Source organism: Somniosus microcephalus, chromosome 22 (assembly GCF_052327205.1).
Source record: "Somniosus microcephalus isolate GS21.2 chromosome 22, FLI_Smic_1.0, whole genome shotgun sequence".
In the NCBI taxonomy this organism is placed as follows: Eukaryota; Metazoa; Chordata; class Chondrichthyes; order Squaliformes; family Somniosidae; genus Somniosus; species Somniosus microcephalus.
In genome coordinates, this window is record NC_141008.1 from 62,407,499 (window position 1) to 62,432,198 (window position 24,700).

Below are 24,700 nucleotides of genomic sequence, written 5' to 3' on the forward strand. Positions count from 1 at the left end.
AAGAGCAATGGTCCATCTAGCTATCTTATCCTTCCAAACCTCTCCTTGGGCTCTTTACTGTGATTCTAGACTCTTTCAATCATAGAAATTTATGACACGGATTTACTGAATAGCCCTGAATTCATCCAGTCCAGGATTTCATGCAGCCCAGAACTTCATCCAGTCCATTTTAAAAAACCTGCCACAGTTTTCTGTTCCACCACCCATGCTGGTAATCTATACCAAATTTTTCTCATCCTCTTACTAATAAAAATCAAAGTTTCTTATTTACTTTTGACTCCTTCAACTTTAAACTGTGAACGCATGCTAAGAGTTCTTGACAGAAGAACTTACTGGATCTATTTTCTCCACGCTCCATTGTTATCACGGTTCAAGGTATGACACCTGCACAAATTCCACAAATGTTCACAAAATCTAGCAAAACATAGAATTGTACAAGTTTTCTTTTACAAAAAAATGTATCTGGAAGGCGTTAGATTAGATCCAGGTCTGTGCTGTGTTAGCTGATCTCTGACAGGATGGAGGTTGGGGCACTACAACTGACCTCAGTACTCCTGAACTAGGGAAGGCAAGAGTCAAGCTGGTTTCTCATCCCAAATCCCTATCCAATACTCAAGTAGAAAGGATGTTCATGGGATGTCGGAATATGGTGCCCCAAATGGTCAGGTAGTCTTCCAACGCTTGAGTCCAGATTTTTCACCAGCATCATTTTGACACTGGTTGTGGGATTACTATTGTTATCAAAATAACTCTGATCAGAAAAATCTAGGCATCAGTATCTAGACTCATACATGAAGACTGACTGAGTGAGTAAGGTACCAGAGAGCATCTGACCCCATGGAATTGTACCCTAGCTTGATTCAGTTCTTTCAGGATAGGAGTGGCGCGCCACACAAACACACAGTCCTCCACTACTAGGAGGGTAGATTACAGAAATATCTGTGGATATTCTCAATACCATCCCTTGTCTGATGCACTAGAAAGTGTGTTTGACTGGAGAATCACCCACCCGTGGTCCCTACAAGTAAGCTGAGACTGGTAAAAAATCCTCTTACTGTCCAGGAGTAACCCGAAATACTGCACTGGGATGCCATTGGACCACATTTTAATACAGAATTTCTGAGTTAAGTATAAAACTTTGGACCAGTGAGTTATGTGCTGCTTTAGGATTCTAAAACAAGGAGGGCCGGTGAACACCTTTTTTTATAATACAGGAAACTTTCTGGTATTCGGCACGGACGGGACCGACGTGGTGCCGGTTCATCAACAATTCCGGATAACCGAACACTATAGTAAAAGATACAGAGCTCAGAGCTCCGTATAAAGCAACAAACCCTGTCTTCAAAACAATCGGCACAAGTTGCAAGCGTCTCTGTAGCTTAGCAACAGCTTCAGCTACACCCTTGCACAGCAACAAATGGAGTAAAAAAAGTAATAAAAGTAAAAAATGTTACCTGAACCGACTCCTGAATTTTGCCGGTGGATAGAGCGTTCCGGTTATTTAGGGGCCGGTTAATCGAAAGTTTCCTGTAGTAATCCTGATGTAAATGCAAATCCTTCAGACAGTGGATTTCGGACAAAACAATAAACTGTGAGCACATATATTCCTAATGCCTACAGCGTTAATATGGAATGAGTTATTTCATGCTGATAAATACATAAAATAAAATATTTACAGTTCCAGCCAACATTGTTCATTTTTAAGATGGTCTCTTGTGAAAACATAACGCATTGAAGTTTACAGAATGTAATTTTATTTGTCAAAGATTCTGAAAAACATAGAAAATTCTACATTTTATTGTCTCTGTTTATAGAAGGCAACAAATACTATTAGCAGCACCAAAGACTTTAATGAAAACATACATTTCACTGGTACAGGCAGATCCTTAATACCCCAATATCTCCCATCATCCCAGTTGGATTAAAAGGGATATATAGTTAAATTTACCCCACACTAGCAAACTAGATTTAACTGTAACACAGTAGATTCTCATCAGATATACAATATCCTGTTAAGGATAGCAAGTGTCACCCATGGAGTAACTCATCTAATTCATACTTGGTTTTATAATATACCGGACCAATTCTTTAATTTTTTTTGGGGAACACAATAAGCTTAGTGTAGTGAATGCAGTGTTATTAGTAGAAGTTTTTGCGTGATTTACCTTCATGTTAATGAGGAAATCATAAGCAACAAAGCACACTGTTATAATAGCTAGGTTACTTTGAGATCTCATAAATATTGATCTCTCACCTTGTCATTCTAACCTGTGACACGTGCAATGAGTTGCATCAGTCCTTTAACAAGTCAATCAGTGTGATACACCGCCACAGAAGAGAACTGAATCTGTCCACTTATAACCTTGGGATATTGCCGCCTGTTGGCTAAGCTATAGAAAACTATGGAGACTCAAATCTCATTCCTCATCGGAGAGGAACACTGTGCTGTGGTTGGACAGTTCTGAAAAAGTATTATTAGTAAAATAACATTATGCAGCAATCTGCAATGTTTCATTTAATTTTACAAAATTAGGGAGGTTATGAAATATTTAAAAATGACGCAGTTCCCATAATTATGCAGAGCTTGCACATTGACATTTGGGAGAGCGTGCTATAGTGACAGATGATAGAATGCCTCGCAGTTAATATTGATAAAAGTTAGAAAAAGAAATGCGAGTGGGAGTAATTCACAAGAGTTCTGGAATGCATGAACTAAAACAGCCAGATGATAGATAGATAGTGGTGGAGTGGCTGTTTGACCAAGATAAAGCTCCCAGGTTACCACTTTGTCTTTGAGTTATTCCAAGAGTGCTACAAATCACACCAGCGAGAGTTAATGCTGATCCCTCGCCTTACATTTGTGTTTGCTTTACCCATCTGACATTCATTGGTGGCCACATGTCTTTAGGCAATGTTTGGCTTGCAAGATAGAATTTCCTGTTTAGCAAGTTTTGGAGCAGCAAAAGCAGGCGGGTGAAATGCAATCCCACTGAAACTTAGAATAAATATAATTGGACAACTTAAAAAGTGCAAAATATAAATTCTTTCTGCCTGTTTTACTTCTTCCAAAACATAGTTATATTGAAACAGTTCAGTGGAATTGTATTTCTGCTATGATATTGCACTTTACTGAATCAGAGGTGTTGATATGTTAACAGGTAATGCTAACGTATTACAAATAGTGCACTACCTCCTCAATCTCCTTGCAAGATAGCAGAAAATGCCTTTAAAGACATCAGCATGGAGGGTTACACATAACTGCTGATTCCATTTTGTGTAGATAGTGGATTGTAACCTTTTTACATATGAGCTGTGATGTTGTCAAATTAATATATACTGTAAATACATTAAGTATCCTACTGCTCTCCACTGCAATTTCTGTTTATACTGTAAGTAAAATGTAGATATAGGAAACTTTCTGGTATCCGGCACGGACGGGACCGACGTGGTGCCGGTTCATCAACAATTCCGGATAACCGAACGCTATAGTAAAAGATACAGAGCTCAGAGCTCCGTATAAAGCAACAAACCCCAGCTTCAAAACAATTGGCACAAGTTGCAAGCGTCTCTGTAGCTTAGCAACAGCTTCAGCTACACCCTTGCACAGCAACAAATGGAGTAAAAAAAAGTAATAAAAGTAAAAAAAGTTACCTGAACCGACTCCTGAATTTTGCCGGTGGATAGAGTGTTCCGGTTATTTAGGGGCCGGTTAATCGAAAGTTTCCTGTACATAAATTAGTTTTGCATCAATTTTAACGGTAAGTTTTAATTGTATGAATGCAGTTATGCAAATATGATGCTATGAAGCCATCTGCACAAGGAGAGCAACTATTGTAACATAATAAAAGATTCATTTTTTGGCATTATATAATGTGAACATGTCAAAAGCCCTCTGATGCCTCCAAGTAGCAATAATTTATGTACGTTTCTGCTGGAATTACATTGGGATCTTGCCTAACTGCAGTAGAATGAGGCGTAAACCTCTTAAGGAGCTGCTCCGCCAACTCGCCCCTGCTGCTTCTGGCATATTTTGCCAGAAGACCCCTTAGGCCTATAGTAATTATTATTACCTGCAAATAGATAGGAACACATCATACAATGGATTTCCCATCAGTTGCAGTGTCAGCAACCCTAGGATCAAGGGATGCCTATTTGTCTCTGCAGCTGGCATTGCAGTGGATGGCAGAGGGACTGTTTCAATGTTAAATGGCTGGAAGGTCTGTGCAGTCAAAAGCAGCTCAATTGGTTGCATAGGCGAAGATGTTTTTAAGTTTACAAATTTTTAAAAACTTCTTAAGGTAGCACAGAGGCTGCCGACAACACTACACTGTGGCAGGCTTCCATGACCTGTTGCACCCTTTCTCCACATCTGCTCCAGGCAGACTCCCTGGCAGAGGCCTACCAAAATTATGCAGAATAGCCCGACTCTGGAAATTTGGTGAGGGTCTCGTGACAGGCCTCTACCTCGCCAACGGCATGCATGCCAGAACTCCACAACTGCAGAAAATACAGGCAGATTATTCACCACAGGGGACATCACAGCTAAGCCAGATCCTGCCCTACACCTGACACCCACACACCTGCACTTCCAGCAGAGATTACTGGATAGTATATCAGAGGCAGGGACCTAAGTTCATTTTCACCTGCCTAACCCAGGGGCACTGAGACCAACTGTAGCTCCCCCAACACTGTCACAGCGGGGATCTGCTGACTTCGCTGTAGCTCCCCCAACACTATCACAGCGGGGATCTGCTGATTTAGTGCAGGCTGGATGCCAAGCATGAACCTTCCTCATCTATATTGCTCATCCATTCACAGGATAAATGTGCTTAGCTTTCGGGGGAGCTCTATCCGGCCTCTTTAATTGTATTATTACACTCTTTTAATTCCTGTGTTATCATAAGTTATAAGAAAACATTTACACAGTTCTTACCTCTACAATTACAAATTGAATTAATTATTTCGTTTACAATTCTTGTCCTACTCAATCTAGCCATTTTGGCTAATAAAGAATAATAGATTGTGAGTAGTCACACTGGCTGTGTTACTTTTTTCTTTCTTTCTGTAGTAGCCATAAGAGTCATCCCATTACATATATTACATTAGAAACGCAATCTTGGACAGACAGCAGTGTTAAAATGCAAGTTATTCTGCTCCAAGTATTTAGCCCAGCCTTAAATTAATTCAGTGATTCTGTTTTTGTTTCAAACCATTGGTTTCAAATGCACGAGTCTTTTAATCATCCACAAACTTTGTGTTATTGTTTCCATTCTGTAAGCAGTGCATCTTCGGCTTCCTGAGGAAATCCGCACGGATCAGACGATAGAAGTAAATCAAGATCATGATGTTCATCACATTCAAGGACAGACTGATGTAGCCTGCGTGCGGGAGGACATTTAAATTCTTCATCATGAACCAAGTGAGGTAAAACTGAGCAGACAGTCGAAAAACAATGTAGGTGAAGATATTGATGTACTTGTTGTAGTGGTACAGCTGAGAGGTCTGTGCATTCGCCAATTTTAGGAGCAGTCGGGCATGGAGAAAAATACTGTTTACCTCAACAAACAATGCAACAGCAGCACCAGCGACATAACGATGGGTCAGCACTATATAGAGGAAAGTGGAAATTACCTGGGGAGAAAGAGCATCTTGTTAGATGACAGCAGTTGGCTTCTCATTGCGAGATGCTTTAATCCCATACATTCAGACCAATCCTGGCTAGTTTTATGTCAATTGTTGTGTCGCTTTAATTAAAATATTATGGGGGGAAAAATTGAGTCGCACCGCTAACTTCGCCGAATTAGCGCCTCAGCAGCCAAAATTCATCGGTAGCACCCTAAGAGGAAAGCGGGGCGCTGCCTCCCTCTTGGGGCGCTGCGAGGGAATATTGCGGCGCTATGTGCCATGGTACTGCAGGCCTTCCTCCCCTTCTTAAAGGGGAAGGGCCTTGCACAGCGCGACCCGGGGCCCAGCTGGGCCACCAGGGATCAGAGTGCCGGCAAAAGAGCCCGGCACTCGAGAAGTGCTGGGCTCACGGAGCGCAGCCGGCACTCCGTGGGGGGGCTGCAGAGGAGGCTGGGGACGGCAACGGGGGCAGGTGCTGGCAGGCGGCCAGCAACAAAAATGGCCGCCCGGCACCTCGCCTTTAATTAGCGCCGCCCCGGCCGCAGGTAGGACCCCCCCCTGACCCCGTTGGACATAGCGTCCGGCAGGGGGCGCTACCAAAGATCTTGAGCGGGGCGCTGCGCACGGCGATGAGGGCAGCGCCGCAGAGTGCTAACGGCTATTGCTGCTGCTAAGCTCCCGCTGAACTTCGCGGGAGTCGGTGCCGTGCCCGAGTGTAGTTGCTTTGCGTCCCGTTAGCACCCTCTTAACGGGAGGCGCAAAACAACTGAATTTTTCCCCCTATATCTCCACAATTATAAACTCATAATAACATCATGGGTTATGATAACTTTTCACATAGAGGAACACCATTTTGCACTGCCTGAAATCCAGGTGTACATTAGAGGAAAATGTGCGCTTAACAGTCTTGCTTATATATTACCTCCCTAAACCTCTCCGCCTCTCTCTCTCCTCTAAGACGCTCCTTAAAACCTACCTCGTTGACCAAGTCTGCCCTAATATCTCCTTATGTGGCTTGGTGTCAAATTTTGTTTGATAACCCTCCTGTGAGGCGCCTTGGGACATTTTACCACATTAAAGGTGCTATATAAATGCAAGTTGTTGTTGATGTTATTTATGTTATTATAACATAAGCTATAGAGATAATTGGACTTAAGCAAATAATGTTTTTGATATGCTTCTTCAACACCTCAAATTAGCCTCATCATTACCAACATTAGGAATTTATTCCGGTAGTGTATATAACAAAATAGTTTCTACTCTTCTTAATTCAAAGTTGCTTAATTCAAATTATCTGACTAATCCATTTTTTTTAGCTCTAAATTGCCACTTTGTTGTGTTATTTGCATTATTTAATTCAGATTAATGTATAATTTAAACATTTTAGCACAAAAAGTGAGTCATCAGGAGTAGACTGTCTGGATGCAACCCAAATTTGAAAAATCATTACATATATATAAATTTTAATTGTACTACTGGCTGTTTTCACAGTTCAAGTGGACACTGAAAATTTCACCCATCCACCATAATGCCTTACTGAAATGTAATTTACAACCATTAAGTACGTGCAAAAAATTTCACTGGACTGGAAGTCAAAGTTATTTTCACACACAAGGATAAATTCCACGATTCTGCGCTCCTAGGAAATTAATGGACGAAAAATCATTAAGGGCGCACGATATTTCCCAGTATGTGCTCTGAGTGGGTGAGACTCCTATTATGCTGATTATTCTGTGTTGGAAATTAACCTGAAACATTAGGTGTGCTTTGTATGTAGTAACATGTGAAAAAATTCAAACACTTCCACTTTTTCTTCAGCGTAAAAGTCTTCAGAGGTTCCTGCAAGACTCTTCATTGGTTTGTTTACATCGAAGGAGACAGTGGAATCACTTTGCAGATTGCAACTGGTGCTACGTCCAGTTTTATTTTTACCATTGTTTGTATAATGGTTGAGATAGCTCCACCATGTAGGTGCCAGGTTTGATCTCAGATCGGCAATGAGTTTGCTGATCTTAGCCAGAACGGCAGCAGGGGTGCTACAATTGCCCCCCCCCCACCCCCACCCCCACCCCCACCCCAACCACGGTTAGGATGGCAAAAAGCAGTTAGGGTTCCTGCATCTGATCAATCGCGCAGGCCAACATCCCCAGCATCGAAGCTTTGACCACACTCGATCAGCTCCGATGGACGGGCCACATCGTCCGCATGCCCGATACGAGACTCCCAAAACAAGCGCTCTACTCGGAGCTCCGACACGGCAAGAGAGCCCCAGGTGGGCAGAGGAAACGCTTCAAGGACACCCTCGAAGCCTCCTTGAAGAAGTGCAACATCCCCACCGACACCTGGGAATCCCTGGTCCAAGACCGCACAAAGTAGAGGAAAAGCATCTGGGAAGGCGCCGAACACCTCGAGCCTCTTCGCCGGGAGCAAGCGGAAGCCAAGCGGAAGCAGCGCAAGGAGCGCACGTCAACCCAAGCACCCCACCCACCCGCCCCTTCAACCACCGTCTGCCCCACCTGTGACAGAGACTGTAGGTCCCGTACTGGACTCATCAGTCGCCTGAGAACTCATTTTTAATGTGGAAGCAAGGGACTGCCTAAGAAGGAAGAAGATTAACCAGAGACCTCTACTGAAAGTGCCCATGTGTGGATATTGAGTGAGGACAGTGGACTTGGCTATGATGCATGTCTCAACCAAATAGCCTGCAAACATTGACTGTCTAGGTTCATATATGAATATTGGCTGCTTGGGTGAGATACTGGAGGATGAGCAGTGCCTGTAGAGATGAGCCCCAACAAGAGTCAGTGCCTTCAGGTAAATGAGGCAAATGCTCAAGTGTCACATTCTAAATATTTGTGGTGCAACAGGTAACACATTAACTGCAGTGCAAGCTTTGTCCAGCAGTGTTTTCTGAGAGAACTGTGCTGGCTGTTCCAACACGGTAGCACGGTGGCATAGTGGTTAGCACTGTTGCCTCACAGCGCCAGGGACCCGGGTTCGAATTCGGCCTCGGGTGACTGTCTGTGTGGAGTTTGCACATTCTCCCCGTGTTTGCGTGGGTTCCCTCCGGGTGCTCCGGTTTCCTCCCACAGTCCAAAGATGTGCGGGTTAGGATGATTGGCTATGATAAATTGACCCTTAGTGTTAGGGGGATTAAATACGTGGGGTTACGGGGATAGGGTGGGATATGTGTTGGTGTAGGGGTTACGGGGATCGGGTGGGATATGTGTCGGTGCAGGCTCGATGGCTTGAAATGGCCTCTATCTGCACTGTGGGGTTTCTGTGATTTCTGTGAACACGTGCTGACTAAAGAGGTCACTCGTTGTAACACTAAATCATACAAATCAGGAAATCCCAGGCTCCATTCCATATCTGTGCTGAGTTAGCTGTTTTTGGCTGGGAGATGGTAGTTGGGTCATTGCAAATTGCCCTTACTGTGTCTGGGTTAGGGAAGAGAAAGATCAGCTAGGGATCCCGCTGATCAGAATTATCCATTGACCTCTGCTACAAAATGCAAGTGTGCAGATATCAACAACTTCCAATATCGTAGGGTGTTTTATCGGGGATGGGGGTGAGAATTCTGGAATAGACAAAAGAAATGAAGGAGTGGACGCTGAGCCGAAGTGGGGAAGTTGGGAGAGAATTGAAACTTGGTTGAAAAGATGGATTTTGGGAAAGTTTTGAAAAGGTGGAGAGAGAAACAGAGAGACAGAAGGGTTTAGCGAAGGTGAGACAATGGGGGGGGGGGGGAGATGCATAGAAGGCTAAAGTGGAAGGCACAGGAGGAGACACAAGTCTGAAGGTATAAGCTACAGTGTGGAAAAACCTAGGAGGCATTTGAAAATGCGGAAAAGGATTTTAAATTCAATACGTTGGAGTTGGGCAGCCAGTGTACATCAGCAAGGGGAATAAGCTGATGAGCGAGTCGGAGTGTGGAACTGCATATGGACATAGCTTTGAATAAGTTTATGGAGGGTTGGGAGGCCAACAAGAAAGATATTGCAGAAATCAAATCGAGACTGGATAAGGGTTTCAGCGGTGACAGGCATGAGGTCAGAATGGTAACATCACGGCACGGAATTTGCAGTCAGCGGCGAAGTGACGGCGATCGCCGCTGACCTCAAAGATCTCTGTGGCGAAAGCGTTAGGTTTCTCGACCTTAATTTGATTATAGCACTGTGAAAAGGGGATCCTCAGCGACATCAAGCTATCTAAGCAGTCAATCAGATTGAAGAATTCTCACAGACAGCAAACCAGGAAATAAAAAGCACTGATTATCACTCACAGAAAGCAAAATAAAGATTGGGACATACACATGGGTAGAAACTGAAATAATAAACTTTTTAAAAAAAGTTTTATTATTTAAAAAATCTAGTCATTTTTATCATAATGGGGAAATATGATATTCCACAAATATAAAATTAATTTTTCAGGGCTAGAACGGTTGTTCAGCAGTTAAAACCCCAGTTACACCTATTTTATTAAGGCTTAACTTTTTATGGCGTGTTAAAACCCCAGTTACACCTATTTTAGTAAGGCTTAACTTTTTATGGTGTGTTTAACAACGATATTAGAGCGGAAAAGGGGACGTTTTCACCAGTTCAAGTGCTTTCACTGTTTGCCGGCTATGAGGAGTTCCACAGCGCAGCCTGTGGCGGAGCAGGGAATGACTGACCACAACTTCAGGATTTCTGCGCACGCGCCAACTCCTGAAGTTACGGTCAGTTTCAGAGGGGTAATGACGACGAACGCTGACCGTTTCACCGTCATTACCACCGCAAAATCCGGGTCATATTTTGGAAGGGAAAGTAAGCAGTCCTGGTGATGGGTAAGATGTGGGATTTAAGCTCAATGCTGGTTCAAATAGAACCCAAAGCCCAGTTCAGCATGAGCATGTGGATAAGTAGAGGGGTAGAGCTAGTGGCAAAGGAGTGGAGTTTATGGCAGTGGTCAAAAAAAAAAGGTGGCTTCAGTTTGCCCAATGTTCAGTTGCAGGAAATTTTGACTCATTCACAACTTGATGGCAGTCGAGCAGTCACGCGGGAACAAGACTGGCCTTGTCTCTGCTGCACCCGACATTAAATGGCCTACCAACTCGGCCCACAAACAAAACTGAGCGAGCTGCTGGTGTGGAACAACACCCTAGCAAAAGCCAAAGCCTTCAGGGGAAAACGTGAAGAACAGTGATTTTAAAACAAAAAATCAGAAATCTGAAAGCAACACAGGTGTAGGCACACTGTACACAAATATATACTGTTTTTTTTCCCCTTGGGGTGCACCAAGCCAGCTCATGCTGCAGTAACTGTTTTGCCACCCCTAGGGAATCTTGCCATCAGCAGAGTGGGGTGGGGGGAGGGAAGACTTTCGCGTCACCTTTGTTCTTTCAGAACCAGCGGTGCAGCAGTCTGGGACTCCAGCTCTTTGTGATGGGTCGGCATTTCCAGTTCTCCCCTGGATGCTCAAGGCTCTCCTTGCTCTCCCGTGGCTGCTTATTGCTCTTGAGCAGCTTCGTGATGCTCACCCGGCTATGCCACAAAGTCTGGCTGCTCTTCCCATGACTTCTGGCTGCTCTTCCCATTCTCCCATGGATTTCCACTACTGTACCTGCTCTCACATTGTTCTGGTCCCTGCTTTTGTGGGGGGAGAGGTTAATGATAGACTGGGTTTGAATGTTTGTTTGTCATTTGGGGGCTTTTTAAAAACTTAATTTAGATTTTAAAGGCAAAAATACTTAAGATATTGGAGACGATTTTTGCTCTTTAGCACTTGGACATAAAGCATCGCATGGGTGGAGCCCATAAATGAAATCACACTGGAATACATGATCCTATTGCAGCTCACCCAATTTTCTATCTATTCATTTAAATGGACAGAAAGCCTGGTGCACTTTGTTAGAGATGTGCTATCTTCCCGATAGATCCCCACATGATGGAGGCATTTGAACCCAGTCTATAATTAGGGGACTTAAAAACATCTAGTATTAAAAGGATGCTGTGTTTTTTAAAATTTGTTCTTGGAATGTGGGAGACACTGGCAAGGCAGCATTTATTGCCCTGAGGGCATTAAGACTCAACCACATAGTGTGGGACTGGAGTCGTGTGCAATGTTCCCTCTAATGATTTTTTCCCTGTGCGGGCCCTTTCTGCGCACGCGTGCTACCTCTTCCAGCGGTAGCAGCAGGTGAGCAGTCTGCGCGGGACCTCACGATCGGTGCGTGGCCGCTCGTCCGCTCACCTTAGGGGGAACATTGGTCACGTGTAGACCTGACCAGATAGGGGGTGGCAGGCAGTGTTCCCCCTAATTTTGGGGGGATGCGTGGCCCCTTTAAGTCGCTGTGCGGCCCATTCACTGCTTTTTAACATCGAAAAAGCCGATCCCGGGCTGTGCGGGACCAGCAGAGAGCTGCGCCACTGTGCAGCTTAGAAGAAGGAACATTGGTGGCAGGTCCTCTTCCCTGAAGGACACCAGTTGGGTTATTATGAAATTCCAGCAGCTTTCATGGTCACGACCAGATTATTTAATTCAATTTCACAATTTTCTGTGGTGTCATTTGAACTCATGACCCCTGGGCTGCTCGTCCAGTAGCACACAACTGTGGTCCCATTAGTTGTTGAGGATTATTTTAATGAATAAAATGAATTAAGGATGTCTTTACTATTTTTCCAGCCTTGAAATATCAAGCTTTAAAATAATTGCCAGGGAGAAATGCAGTGAACCATGTAATATTTCATTTTTTTTTAAACTCCCTTAATGACTTATAAGTAATCTAAACTTTACAGGAGTCCAAGATCACTATGGTTTGATTCCCCTATCTACCATCCTCCTTCTCGTTGATCCTCTTGCTGTCTCGGCATCTCTTTTCCACCAAAAGTGAAGGAAATGTGTTGCAAATCAGTCAGCATCTGAAAGTTTGGGTGCGGCCCTTCATTAGTAAGATGACTTCTGATGTAAAGCCCAGTCAAAGACTAAATTATCTTTTTTTTAGATGCTGACCCACAGTGCATTCTTAGTTTTATTGCACATTTTACCATTTTCATTTGTGACGTATTTTCATTTAGCATCCATTGTTTCCCTCATTGTCAAGACATTATCAATCAAATTGTAACACCACAAAAGATGGAGAGCGTGCAATTTTAGCTAACAAAGTCAGATTATAGTTGTACAGTACATTGGAAAAATCGGAACTAAACAGTTGCCTTTTAAATGAATTTGCCAATTAAAGCGCTGTCTAGTAGCGGGGGTCTGCTGCAGTGAGGTGGTCTGACAATGGAGTAACTTGGGTTCACTCGAGGCTGAACAATGGAGACAGTGTGACACTACCATCAACAATTTAAAGCTATAGTACCACAGACAGTACAGTTCTGTACCACTGTCCTATTCATCTGTGCAGCCTCAGCTAAGTCATGCAGCTGGGCTCCACAGGAACACAATTCACTTTAGTTAAACGCTGCAGGCTGTGTAGCATTTGAAGTGCCCTGCTGTTTATGTTCTCTATTTTTACGCTGCCTCCTTCAATGCACTCTCATTAGCAAAATTGTCAGGTATTTCGATTTGTACTATGTACGTGTTTAGGACCAGTCCTTGTTAATGTACATAATTATGGCTCATACCATGGATTGATCCAAATTTTGTCGAGAAATATGTATTAGCAATACTAACGATTTGTAATCTGTGAGTTCGTTTTTAGATACTTTTTTTTGCCAAATGGGCTTTTTGTTTTTAACAGCGTGTCTTGACATGCACACGTCAATTAAAGGAAGCAGCAACTCTACGATTAAATAGTGTGAAGTACCCAAAGGCATGCAATTAACTTTTTTTTAACCTCATTAACATTATTTTTTTGAATGTTCATGCTTGGGGCTCAATCATGGAAACTTCTTATACTTCATTTGTTCTGTGACGTCTGTATATCCTCTGTGGAAATCTGTATATTCTCCATTTTCTCTGTGAAGCTGCATATCTTCTGTGGAACCGAATATATCCTACATTTAGTCTATGGAACCAGTGTGTCATCCGTGGAAACTTACATATCCTACAGTTGCTCTCTGGAGCCTGTATATCCTCTGTAGAATCGTATATATCCTCCATTTACGCTGTGGAGCCGTACAATCTCTTAGAGCTTTATATATTTGACATTTCCTCTGTGGAGCCTGTATATCCTCTGTGGAACTCTACATATCCTCCATCTACTCTTTAAGAGTCTGGATATCCTCAGTTACAACAATAAAACAGTGGAACAGATGCTTTTGTGTTATGAGAGCCAAAAGTATCCCATTTCACCATGTTTGTTTCCCACGAAGGTGCCAGTGGGATCTATTTTCATTATCTAGGTTGACTTTAATGGAAAAGAAAATTGAGCGGCGTTTAAAACAGTCTGCCAATTTGCTATCGCCCACTTTGTTCTGCCGCTGAAGAACAATTTCACCCCCGCTTACTCTTTCAAGCAATACAGAATTACTGATGGACTTTAAAATGAAGTATACAACGGCTTCATAAGATTTAAGTGCAAGTGTATACCTGTTTGTACAGTAGCTTTTGGAAAATATACCCCAAAGTTTTGTCTGAGTTTGGTAATTTAAAGATGCTTCCTTAACAATCTGATTCTGACACTATAACAATTAAGCAACTGGTCAGATCTAGACTGCAACAACAACTTGCATTTATATAGCACCTTTAACATAGTATTGTCCAATAGAAATTGCTGATTAGCCACAGCTCCAGGTACGGCTGCACTAATTTTAATAAATGCTTTTCATACACCCACACAGTACAGGTAAATGTGCTTCACTTGTGTACATTTATGTAACAAACATCTACCACCATCCCATAACCAAGGAAGTAAAACGCTCACAATTATCAAAAACACTCGCATAACCTGATTTCTGTGAGTAAATCTTACCATTTTACCAACAAATGCACAAAAAGTTGAAAGAACACGTGTACACAGTGGGAATATGAGTATTGAGATTACATGCCCAACGACAATGACTCATTTTTAATTTACTAATGTGAAATGCAATATGGTCTTCCAGTTAGCCACATGTGGCTAGTGACTAACGTAATGGACAGCACTGCTTTAACATAGAAAAATGTCCCAAGGCCTTTCACAGAGGCGTAATAAATTAAACAGACACCTAGCTAAAGAGGAAATAACAGGAAGGATGACCAGAAGCTTATGGTCAAAGAAGTGCATTTTAAGGGAGGTTTTAAAAAAGGAGAGGGAGCTGGCAAGACGTAGGGGTTTAGGGAGAGCATTGCAGAATGTGGGGCTAAGGTGTCTGAAGGCATGGCCACCATGGGGGGGGGGGGTGTACTGCACAAGAGGCCAGAGTCAGACGACTAGAATTAGATGGGTGGGGTGTGGGGGGGGGGGCTGGTGTTGTAGGGCTGGAAGAGGTCTCGGCAATAGACAGAGGCTTGGCCATGAAGGGATTGAAACTCTGAGCAGCTACATATGAAATTTTAAACCTTATAAAGATATATTCCTTTTTTTTTACTCAATCTCAGAATATAATGAACCCTAAAAAAAGTTCAAATAAGAACTTTACACCAATTGGGTTAAAGAATGATTAAATAATGGTCTTGGTCCTTCAAACGTTTGTGTCTCTACAATGTCACTCAATTAAGTTAAATGAGCGGACTGAAGATTGGGTTCGACGTAGATGCGATCTCCCAACATGCGCAGCCAGCAGATGAGGCTGCCTGTTAATAGTGCAAACTTGGAAAATTGTCCCTACAGAAGGCATTTAAATGGCCCCTGTTAATCCATTTCAGACTGGGACATTGGAGCATAGGAACAGGAGCGGGCCATTCAGCACCTCGAGCCTGTTCCGCCATTCAATGAGATCATGGCTGATCTGTATCCTAACTCCATCCACCCGCCTTGGCTCCCTTAATACCCTCAGCAAGCAGGCTTCATCAGTCCAGATCAGCAGCTAATTGCTATGCTTGCTACTTGATGTTAATTAGGGCTTGCTACTTGATGTTAATTAGGATGAAGAGTGGAAGAGAAGAACTTTTAATATGACAAGACAGTTTTGATACCAGTGAAGGACACCAACCGTTAACATCTTTATTCCTGTTTGCAGCATGTTACAAATTCTATTTCTCAAAGCATAATCCTAAATGATTGCATTTTAATTACATCCAGGCTTGCTGCACGTAGTAAGCACACACATGGAGCAAACCGATTGCGCTTTAAAATCACACTACACTCAGCCAGGCAAGCACGTAGAATAAACCTGTTTTGTTTTATTACATCACCACAATAATTAAACAAAACAGTCAGCAAAGACCCGGAGCCATCTAAGGTTAATTGATGTATAATGCACAAATTAACTACAGATGTCTCTGGCCCTTTGATGATCGTCATCCCACATTTTGTTGAACTAGCTGGAGGCATGTCTCCACCAGAAACCGCAACGTATAATTAAAATACAATAACAATGTGAGCACGTTATTTGCGTTTTAGAGATATTGCACCTCTTTCCGAACAAGAACCCATCCTACCAGTCGCTAGTTGCATTACTCCTCTTTGTAAACTCACTTTTTAATTGTATGTAATTTCTAGTCCTCTCCAATGATCTGCCATAATAATTGGAAAAATAGCAAGGGCTTTAATATTTTTCACTTTAAAAAAAACTAAGGGCTGGATTTTACCAACCTCGGCGGGCCCCTGGTGGGCGATGTCGGTGGCGGGTCCCGGACTCGCTGCCGGCTCCAGCCCGCTGTCTACATTATCACTTCCCCATCTCACTAGCCACCCCTCACACTCACCCTCATCCTAGTGCAATCATACCTTTGGAAGTGGCTTAATGATTTGCAGTGAATGGTGAGACATAACAGTACCCTCCGCAATGCTGATGAGAGCGAAAGGAATGGCTTGGACATTGTAGGGATGCTTTATGGTGTTGGTGTGGGGTGGTGCCAACCTGGCGCATCATGCGGCAGCCAGGGTGTACAGTGTCAAGCGTAGAGCATCAAATGAAGTAAATCTGGCCATGGTGAGACCATCCCTGGCCTCCCGGGCAGCAATGTGGTCGGGTGCTAATACCCTGTGTCCTGTTAAGCATCAGTTGATTGTGGAGAAGGTTGGTGTTGTTGTTGGTGCTGCTGGTGTGCCTGGTGCTGCTGGTGTTGGGGCTGATCGTGCTGGGATTCTGAGGACCAAGGTGAGGTAGTTTCAAGAGCACTGATGGAATAGATGGCAGGTGAAATAGCGATGACAGAAGCGATCTGTCAATGATGGGAGAGGTAATGATATGGAGACTTGTGTAAAGAGTTGCAGCATTCTGAATCTGTAGTGGAAATACAGTTTAGAGAAGCTAGTGGCTAAGGGAAGATAGCTGATTCAGCTGGGAGCTTTGACTTGACATTTGAAGCTGTCAACTCATCAGCTGAAACAATGGCCACTGACCTCCCGCCTCAGTGTCACTGACGAGGTCTAGGCACAGCGGGAAACTGGTGGGCAACCTGTCAAAAATCAAAAAGCTGGGAAAAAAAGCATTGTTAAGTGGCTGTAAACAAGCCACTAATGATTTCAATTGCCTCCCCCACTGCTGCATATCGGGTCTGCTCAGCGCTGGCAGACCCGACATTTGGGAAAGGCGCGTGGCGGTGGGTTGACAGTGGGGTCCCGACCTGCCACTAATCGCGCCCGCTGACCCCTGCAAAATTCTGCCCTAAGACCTTGAAATAATGCAGTGTAAATATTAGCTCAATGCGTTGGTATTAAATTCCTTTATCTGCTAATTGAACAGAGCTGCGAGCCTGTTAATTTTAAACAGATTAATGCTTAAAGAAGTTCAACAACTTGCATGGCTGAAGCATTCCTTATGTCAGAAAGATGCCCCCGGAGCACAATACAGTGGAGAGGAGGAAAAAAATAGGCACTGAGTGGGAGGGAGGAATCGGCAGATATTTAATTTTTTTTTGAAAGCAGGAAGGGCAGAATAAAGTGTACGGTATTAATGCATTAAAGGGCGATTTTTCCAACGTTGTGCTCCTGGTGGGGAGCTTTGCCCTTTGAGAGCACATGTCCGAAATTCCAGTGCAAGCCGCGCCCAATTTTCTGATCATTTAAAATATGGTTGAAGAATCATGCACAGCCCGTGCCAGAATCCCTGAGGTGTGCGCTCAGTGGGAACGGCTCACCAGTAGGTGTACAAAATGAAAAACAATGATCCCAGGCATTTGGACTCTAATATTTGCACAGCTTCATTTCAAGGGCTAAACGTTGGCATCGGTTTATTTATTTCGCCCTCAATGTCATTATATCTTGCTGCATTTAGATTAGCCTCCTGCTCTTTTAGATGATAACAGAAATAGTATTGTTCACGATTCCACTAATATCACAAGGGCGTATGTACTAAATAGCCTTTTCATTCATCTTCAGTACATGAAGCAAAATGGTTTTACTGTTCTCTAGCGATTTCTTCAATGTCTTGCTGAGGGCTGATTGCCATTATGTAAATTTATCTGCAGCCTGACTGGTCTGCAACATTCCAGTCTGCAGTGATCTTATGATTAACCTACATACTAATGTTAAAATTTACATGACAGATTGTCAGCAACTTAACCAGCCAAAGCCTAAAAATAAACTTCAGACACATATCCAAACCTTTTATTGCAGCAAACATTCATAATACTGTTTTGTAAGTCATATGACGGAGAGTACTGAATTTTTGAGCACGAAAGATTCTTTCAATTGCAATATTTTAATCTTTTATAATAATTTTCTTTCTGTCTGCCATGTGTATATATCCAGTCTTTTCTCTATGTCATGACCATTGAGCCATTGGTTTATTTCTTTTTCCTGCTTATTAGTTAAGCGTTTAAGTCTGGTGTTTTTTTCCTTTCTATTTCCTACTGTAATTATTCATCAATCATAATACAGGAAACTTTGTGCTATCCGGCACCGACGGGACCGAGCTGTTGCCGTCCCATCAAAACTGCCGGACAAACCAGCGCTAATGTTGAAACATACGGAGATTTTGAGCTCCGTATCTGGCAACAAACCCTGTGCTTCTAAACAGTCGGCCGTACCTTGCAAGTGTCTCTGTAGCTTAGCAACAGCTTCAGCGAGACCTTGCAGAGCCTGACTTGTGAAAAAAAAGCAACGAAAAGAAAAAAAACCTAACGAAACGGCTCCTGATTTTTGCCGGTGGCTCGAGCATTCCGGACAGTTACTCTCCAGATAAACCAAAGTTTCCTGTACGCATAACCAGTCTTTCAGATTTCAAATTTGTCCCCAATCACGTTTCAGCAAAAAAAATCTACTAGAGTTCCTCATGCGCAACAATATAAACAACCTAAAAGTAAAATTATCATGTAACAGGCACATAAAACATTCACATAAAATGTACACTCCCCCTGCCCCTCCCCCCCCCCCCCCCCACCCCGCCACGAGCAACACAATGCACCCTGACAGGTTTGGCAGGAACTCCGAGGAGCCACCACACGCCCATGTCCTCTGAGCATGCCCATGGGTCAGTCTGCTGGATTGTGACTACAATTTCAAGGAGCATTCCCCCGCCCACCCAATGATTTTAATAAAAAGGAAAAAAAAACTGCAACTGTAGGAAATTGGTAGGCTCCCTCCCAATTTCTCTGAGCTTTTTTTTTACATGGACTGCACCCTCCTGATTTTTCTGTCCTGTTTTTCTACTGCCGTCCGCTCACCTCCTCCACCAGTTGCCCCCCTTTCCCAAGCAGCAGTGCAGACACTGCAGCAAATAGCAGGTAAACGTGTTTCAGAAAGAAATGATCGAAAGATAAAACAGAAGAGCAAGAAAGAGGATTAAAAAAGGGAGGGACAAAGGAGAAAGACCATATTGAGTGGGGGGGGTTCAAGAAGAGAGAGGGGACCAATGCTCTGTTGTTGGGATGGTGCAAACAGAGAAATTGTTGAGGGGGAGGGAGACATCCAATTAAAGCAGGGAGGGGGGCCGAGAGAGAAAGAGACACACGAGCAGAGAGAGGTGGTGCAGGAAGATAAAGGGACAGAAACCATGTTGTGAGGTGAGGCGCTAAAATGCACGGTTGAAAAACTGTGTGCAACGCACTCCCGGATTTTGGATATGTGCTTTTAGCAGGCAAGGCTCCCCATTGGCAGTATGACTCATAAAATTAGCCCCTGTGTTGCATTAGTAGATAACCTGTCAGTTGCTATAACAACTGATGCTTTCTCAATGTTGAGCATGAGTACACAAGAGAGAGGTAGTTAATGCAGACTAAAACCTAGTATTAGAGCTTTCACAGAACTGATTTACTCTTCCAACATAATTTACTTCAAAACATACAAATGTTAACTTAAAAGCTGATGTGAATTGCTATGTAGTATATAAGTTACATGGTATAATTACCAACACATGGTGCAACAGGAACTCCCATGATGCTCTAGACTGGCCATTCATGATAATATCAGCCACATCTTGGATGAAATAGCCTGGAAGGAACAGTTCAAAAAGCTATTAATCTATTATTTAAAAGCCACAGAGGACTAGAGCTGCAATATATTTATTCAAATAGTTGGATCATGTGCAAACTGAACCGTTTAAGAAAATAGGGGGGGGAAAAAACATGTTTCCCACCCGCTGGTTCAGCGAGTACGTTCACCACCTGGTGTGATCATAAGACCAGGGAGCCCCAGGCTTGAACCTGTGCTGAGTTAGCTGATCTCGGCCAGGGTGCCAGCGCAGTTTTCTACAGCTGGCCTCAATGCTGCTTGAGGAGGGGAAGGGGGTGCAGGAAATGGCCAGGGTTGCAAACAAGTTCCTTATTGCTGCCCAGTGACTTCGCTGGGAGCCCACGTCTGTGAAGACAGGATTGCCTTGGCTCTTGTGGTTGAATAATCTGCCAATGCTCACTGTACGGGGGTGGGGGGGTATAAGAGGAATCGCCATTTGTGCATGATTCACAGCCTTCTAGAAAAAGAGGGAGAAGGACCCAAATCAGAGGGGAAAACCCCATCAAACTTCAGTAACAGTAATAGTTGATCCTCACCAGTTTGCTGAATGATGCAGCCAATGTATTTTATTTGTGCATTTGGGATTCAGGGCTGCTCCTTGATTTTTACTATTCAGGATCCAAATACTGTTATAAAGAAAGAACTTGCATTTGTATACAGGTACACTATCCCTTATCCGAAAGCCTTGGGACCAGCTGAGTTTCGGTTTTCGGAATTTTTCGGATTTCAGAAGGTATTGGGAAATTTGTCGGGGTCGGCGGGGGGGTCAGGGTGGGGGTCGGCGGGGGGTGGAGAAAAGAATATCGGACGGGCCGCTGTAATGTTGGGTTCACTCTCCCGTTACCTCCTTCACACTGCCCGGCTCGGCCTGCAATCTCCTACCCAGGAGGGAACTCTGTGACACTCTGCCCTGCTCAGCGTAAGTCGTGCGCCACTCTGGTCATGTCGTGCGCACGACTTACGCTGAACAAAAAAACTTTCGGTTTTTAGAGGTTTTCGGAAGTTCGGATAAAGGATAGTCTACCTGTAGCATGTTATTATTATGTCCTCAGGAAGTCCAAATGTTTTTCAGTAATGATGATTTTTTTTAAAGTGTAGTCACTGCTGTTCTGTAGGCAAACACAGCAGCCAATTTGCAGACATCAAGGTCCCACAAACAGCAATTTTTAAAAAGTTCTTTCCTGGGATGTGGACGTCGCTGGCAAGGCCAGCATTTATTGCCCATCCCTAGTTGCCCCTTGAGATGGTGGTGGTGAGCCGCCTTCTGGAATCGCTGCAGTCCATGTGGTGAAGGTACTCCCACAGTGCTGTTAGGGAGGGAGTTCCAGGATTTTGACCCAGCGACGATGAAGGAACAGTGATATATCTCCAAGTCAGCATGGTGCGTGATTTGAAGGAGAACTTGGAGGTGATGGTGTTCCTGTGCGCCTGCCACCCTTGTCCCTCTGGTGGTAGAGGTCATGGTTTTGGGAAGTGCTGTTGAAGAAGTCTTGGCGAGTTGCTGCAGTGCACCTTGTAGATTGTACACACTGCAGCCACGGTGCGCTGGTGGTGAAGGGAGTGAATGTTTAAGGTGGTGGATGGGGTGCCAAACAAGTGGGCTGCTTTGTCCTGGATGGTGTCGAGCTTCTTGAGTGTTGTTGGAGCTGTACTCATCCAGGCAAGTGGAGAGTATTCCATCACACTCCTGACTTGTCCTTGTAGATGGTGGAAAGGCTTTGGGGAGTGAGGAGGTGAGACACTCACCACAGAATACCCAGCCTCTGACCTGCTCTTGTAGCTACAGTATTTACACGGCTGGTCCAGTTATGTTTCTGGTCAATAGCTGAATGACCAGATTATCTGTTTTTGGTGATGTTAGTTGAGGGAGGAATGTTGTCCAGGACATCGAGAACTCCTTGCTCTTTTTTTAAAATAGTACCAAGGGAACCTTTACATGTGATGTGTGCACCAGCAGTGATATTCAGAGTGAGGTTCGATTTGTGTATCAAAGTGCTTGTCTGCAGCACTGACTCTGCTCAAAATCATGCATCTGAAAATCGGGCATGTTGTGAATCAGGCGTGTAAAGTGGGAAGCCTCATATTCTGTCCCGCCCAGGCCAGCAACAAGGTTCCATGCCGCTGGCGGAACCTGGGCGAGTGTTTATTGCAGCATGAATGTTTCCGATTGCCAACAGACTGAGGAAACTGAAGAGCAGACAATTTCCAAGAAATAAAGCCTGGCTGAAAATTTTCCAACACCACGGAATGCAACTCCAGTTCATCCATAACATCACTATTTGATTCAGTTGATCTTGCACGAAAAGATTTTTTGAAGCATATTTACTGTATACATTATAGATATTTCCTGCCATTCTATGACCCTAGTAACAAAATTTGAAGGGATTTTTATATGTACACCAAGAAAGATCAGCTGAAACTGTTCCATGATGTTAGTGGGAGATGGCACTGTGATGGAGAGAAAGTAGTGGGAGTTGGCACTGTTACTTGTCTTTGTGAGGTCATTCATTGTAATGGTCACATGGTCGTCGTACGTGTCTTCATACTGTTCCCTTTGGGGAACTGTATGAAGTGGTGGAAGGATTTCTGGCCGCGATTAACGCTCCTTCCGTGACCGTAACCATCTTCGTACCAGCCATTAGGGTGGTTAGTCCTATGGCGGGAGGGTTTTACGGGCTCCCACAACCCACACGAGGGGGGGGGGCCACCCACACCCACGGACGCAAGTATCCCGCTGGATGTCAACCCAGAATTTAGAGCCGGAGCTCCGACTCCACTTGCCGGGACTGTCTGGAGCGGAGTTCGAAACCCTACGCCTTCTGGCCCAGCGACGGGGATGCTACCGCTACGCCAAAGGCCCACTCCGGTCACATGGTTACCTGATTTCAATGAGCGGCCATTACCATAAACCAGTGACACATTATTCTTATTGACCAATCACAGAGCACAAAACCAATTGATGTCTAAACAGAAACCCACCAAATCTCTGCCCCACTTATTCTGCCTTCACCAGCATTGCTCCATATCTCTGTACCAAACATGCAACAATTGGTTAGGTGCTTACCAGCAGTCAATAAAATAGCCAGAAAGTGATGAAACAGTGAAGTCACATGATTACTACGGGCCAATAAGATTGCTTTAAAACATTACCAGCATTCACGAGGTCACATGACCACTATTGCCGAATGAAATTCCCAGAAAGCGACACAATTGAAAAGGGCACATGATTACAGTTAGCCAATTATATTGCTCAAAAGGGACATGTCATTTAAAAAAATAATTATTGCAGCTACATTCAATAGATATTATTATAAAATGTACTCCTACAGTAAGAAAGGAGAACAAATGGAAGTGAAATTGTTACATTTAAGTTTGAAGGAGTATTCATTACCTCATCTGTAAAATAATAGCCATTATTTTCAGGTGTCCTGGTCTATGCCTCTAATGGGCATTATTATCACAGCAAGTTAATCACTCTCATAATTTGTTTGTTAAATTTCTTATTTGTGTCGTCATGCCATTTTGTTGCACTCTATGCTCAAGCATAAAGTAAATTATTTACTTTCGTCTGAAAGCACAGAAAGCAAGCTGTTTGTGCTGCTGCATTTCCTTTTGTTACTAGCTTTCTTTCCACTCATTCTTATCAAAATTTGTTTTTGCTTTCTTCCAGAGAAAAGGCATAGTTTTATATAATTACTCAATCTTTCCTTCCACTATTTTTCCTAGTCCATTTCTGCATATTTCCCCTTCTGACCAACTTCTACAGAATTTTATTTCAACAAAGCATTTTTGAATTTATGCAGGATTGCCTAAGATTTAAATCAAATCAAATCAACTTTTATTGTCATTGTTAGTGCACAAGTGCAGTACAACGAAATGTAGGCTTGCGGCTCCCGAGAGTGTACAATTTGGATTAGGACACTTAAACATTTCAACATACATTTGCATATATTATGACCATAATAAAGTGCATCGGCAGATGTGCAGGCTTTAGTGTTTATTTGTGGAGTTCAGTAGGATGACAGCCCTGGGAAAGAAGCTGTTCCTAAATCTGGTCGTACGGGTGCGAATGCATCTGTAGCGTCTTCCAGATGGTAGGAGGGCGAACAGACTGTGGCTGGGGTGGGTAGGGTCTTTGATGATGGTCCGTGCCCTCCGTAGGCAGCGTTTCTGATATATATGTTCTATGGTCGGTAGCCGGGTGCCGGTGATGCGTTGGGCAGTTTTGACTACCCGCTGCAGGGCTTTCCGGTCATGGGAGCTACAGCCGCCGTACCATACCGTGATACAGTTTGTCAGGATGCTCTCTATAGTGCAGCGGTAGAAGTTAGAGAGGATCGGGGGTGACAGATTACATCCCTTCAGCCTCCTCAAGAAATATAGGCGCTGCTGGGCCTTCTTCACCAGAGAGGAGGTGTTGAGGGACCAGGAGAGGTCTTCCGTGATGTGGACTCCGAGGAACTTAAAGCTGGCCACCCTTTCCACCTCCGCCCCATTGATGTGGATGGGGATGTGACTTCCGCCTTTGGACTTCCTGAAGTCCACGATTATTTCCTTTGTTTTCTTGGTGTTAAGGGCCAGGTTGTTGTCGGCGCACCACTTCACGAG

At 43.7% G+C, this 24,700-nt stretch overlaps 1 protein-coding gene across 1 annotated transcript in view; it reads right to left on the bottom strand.

Moving 5' to 3' along the window:
- Positions 1–1,737: 1,737 nt before the first annotated feature.
- Positions 1,738–24,700, bottom strand: part of tlcd1 (TLC domain containing 1) — a 58,826-nt gene continuing 35,863 nt past the window's right edge. Inside the window, exons 3-4 of the mRNA XM_085964936.1 lie at positions 19,989–20,071; positions 1,738–5,631 (exon numbers count right to left, since the gene is read on the bottom strand). Coding sequence (XP_085821062.1) covers positions 5,236–5,631; positions 19,989–20,071 — 479 coding nt within the window. The 3' untranslated portion in view covers positions 1,738–5,235. The remainder of the gene's footprint in view (positions 5,632–19,988; positions 20,072–24,700) is intronic.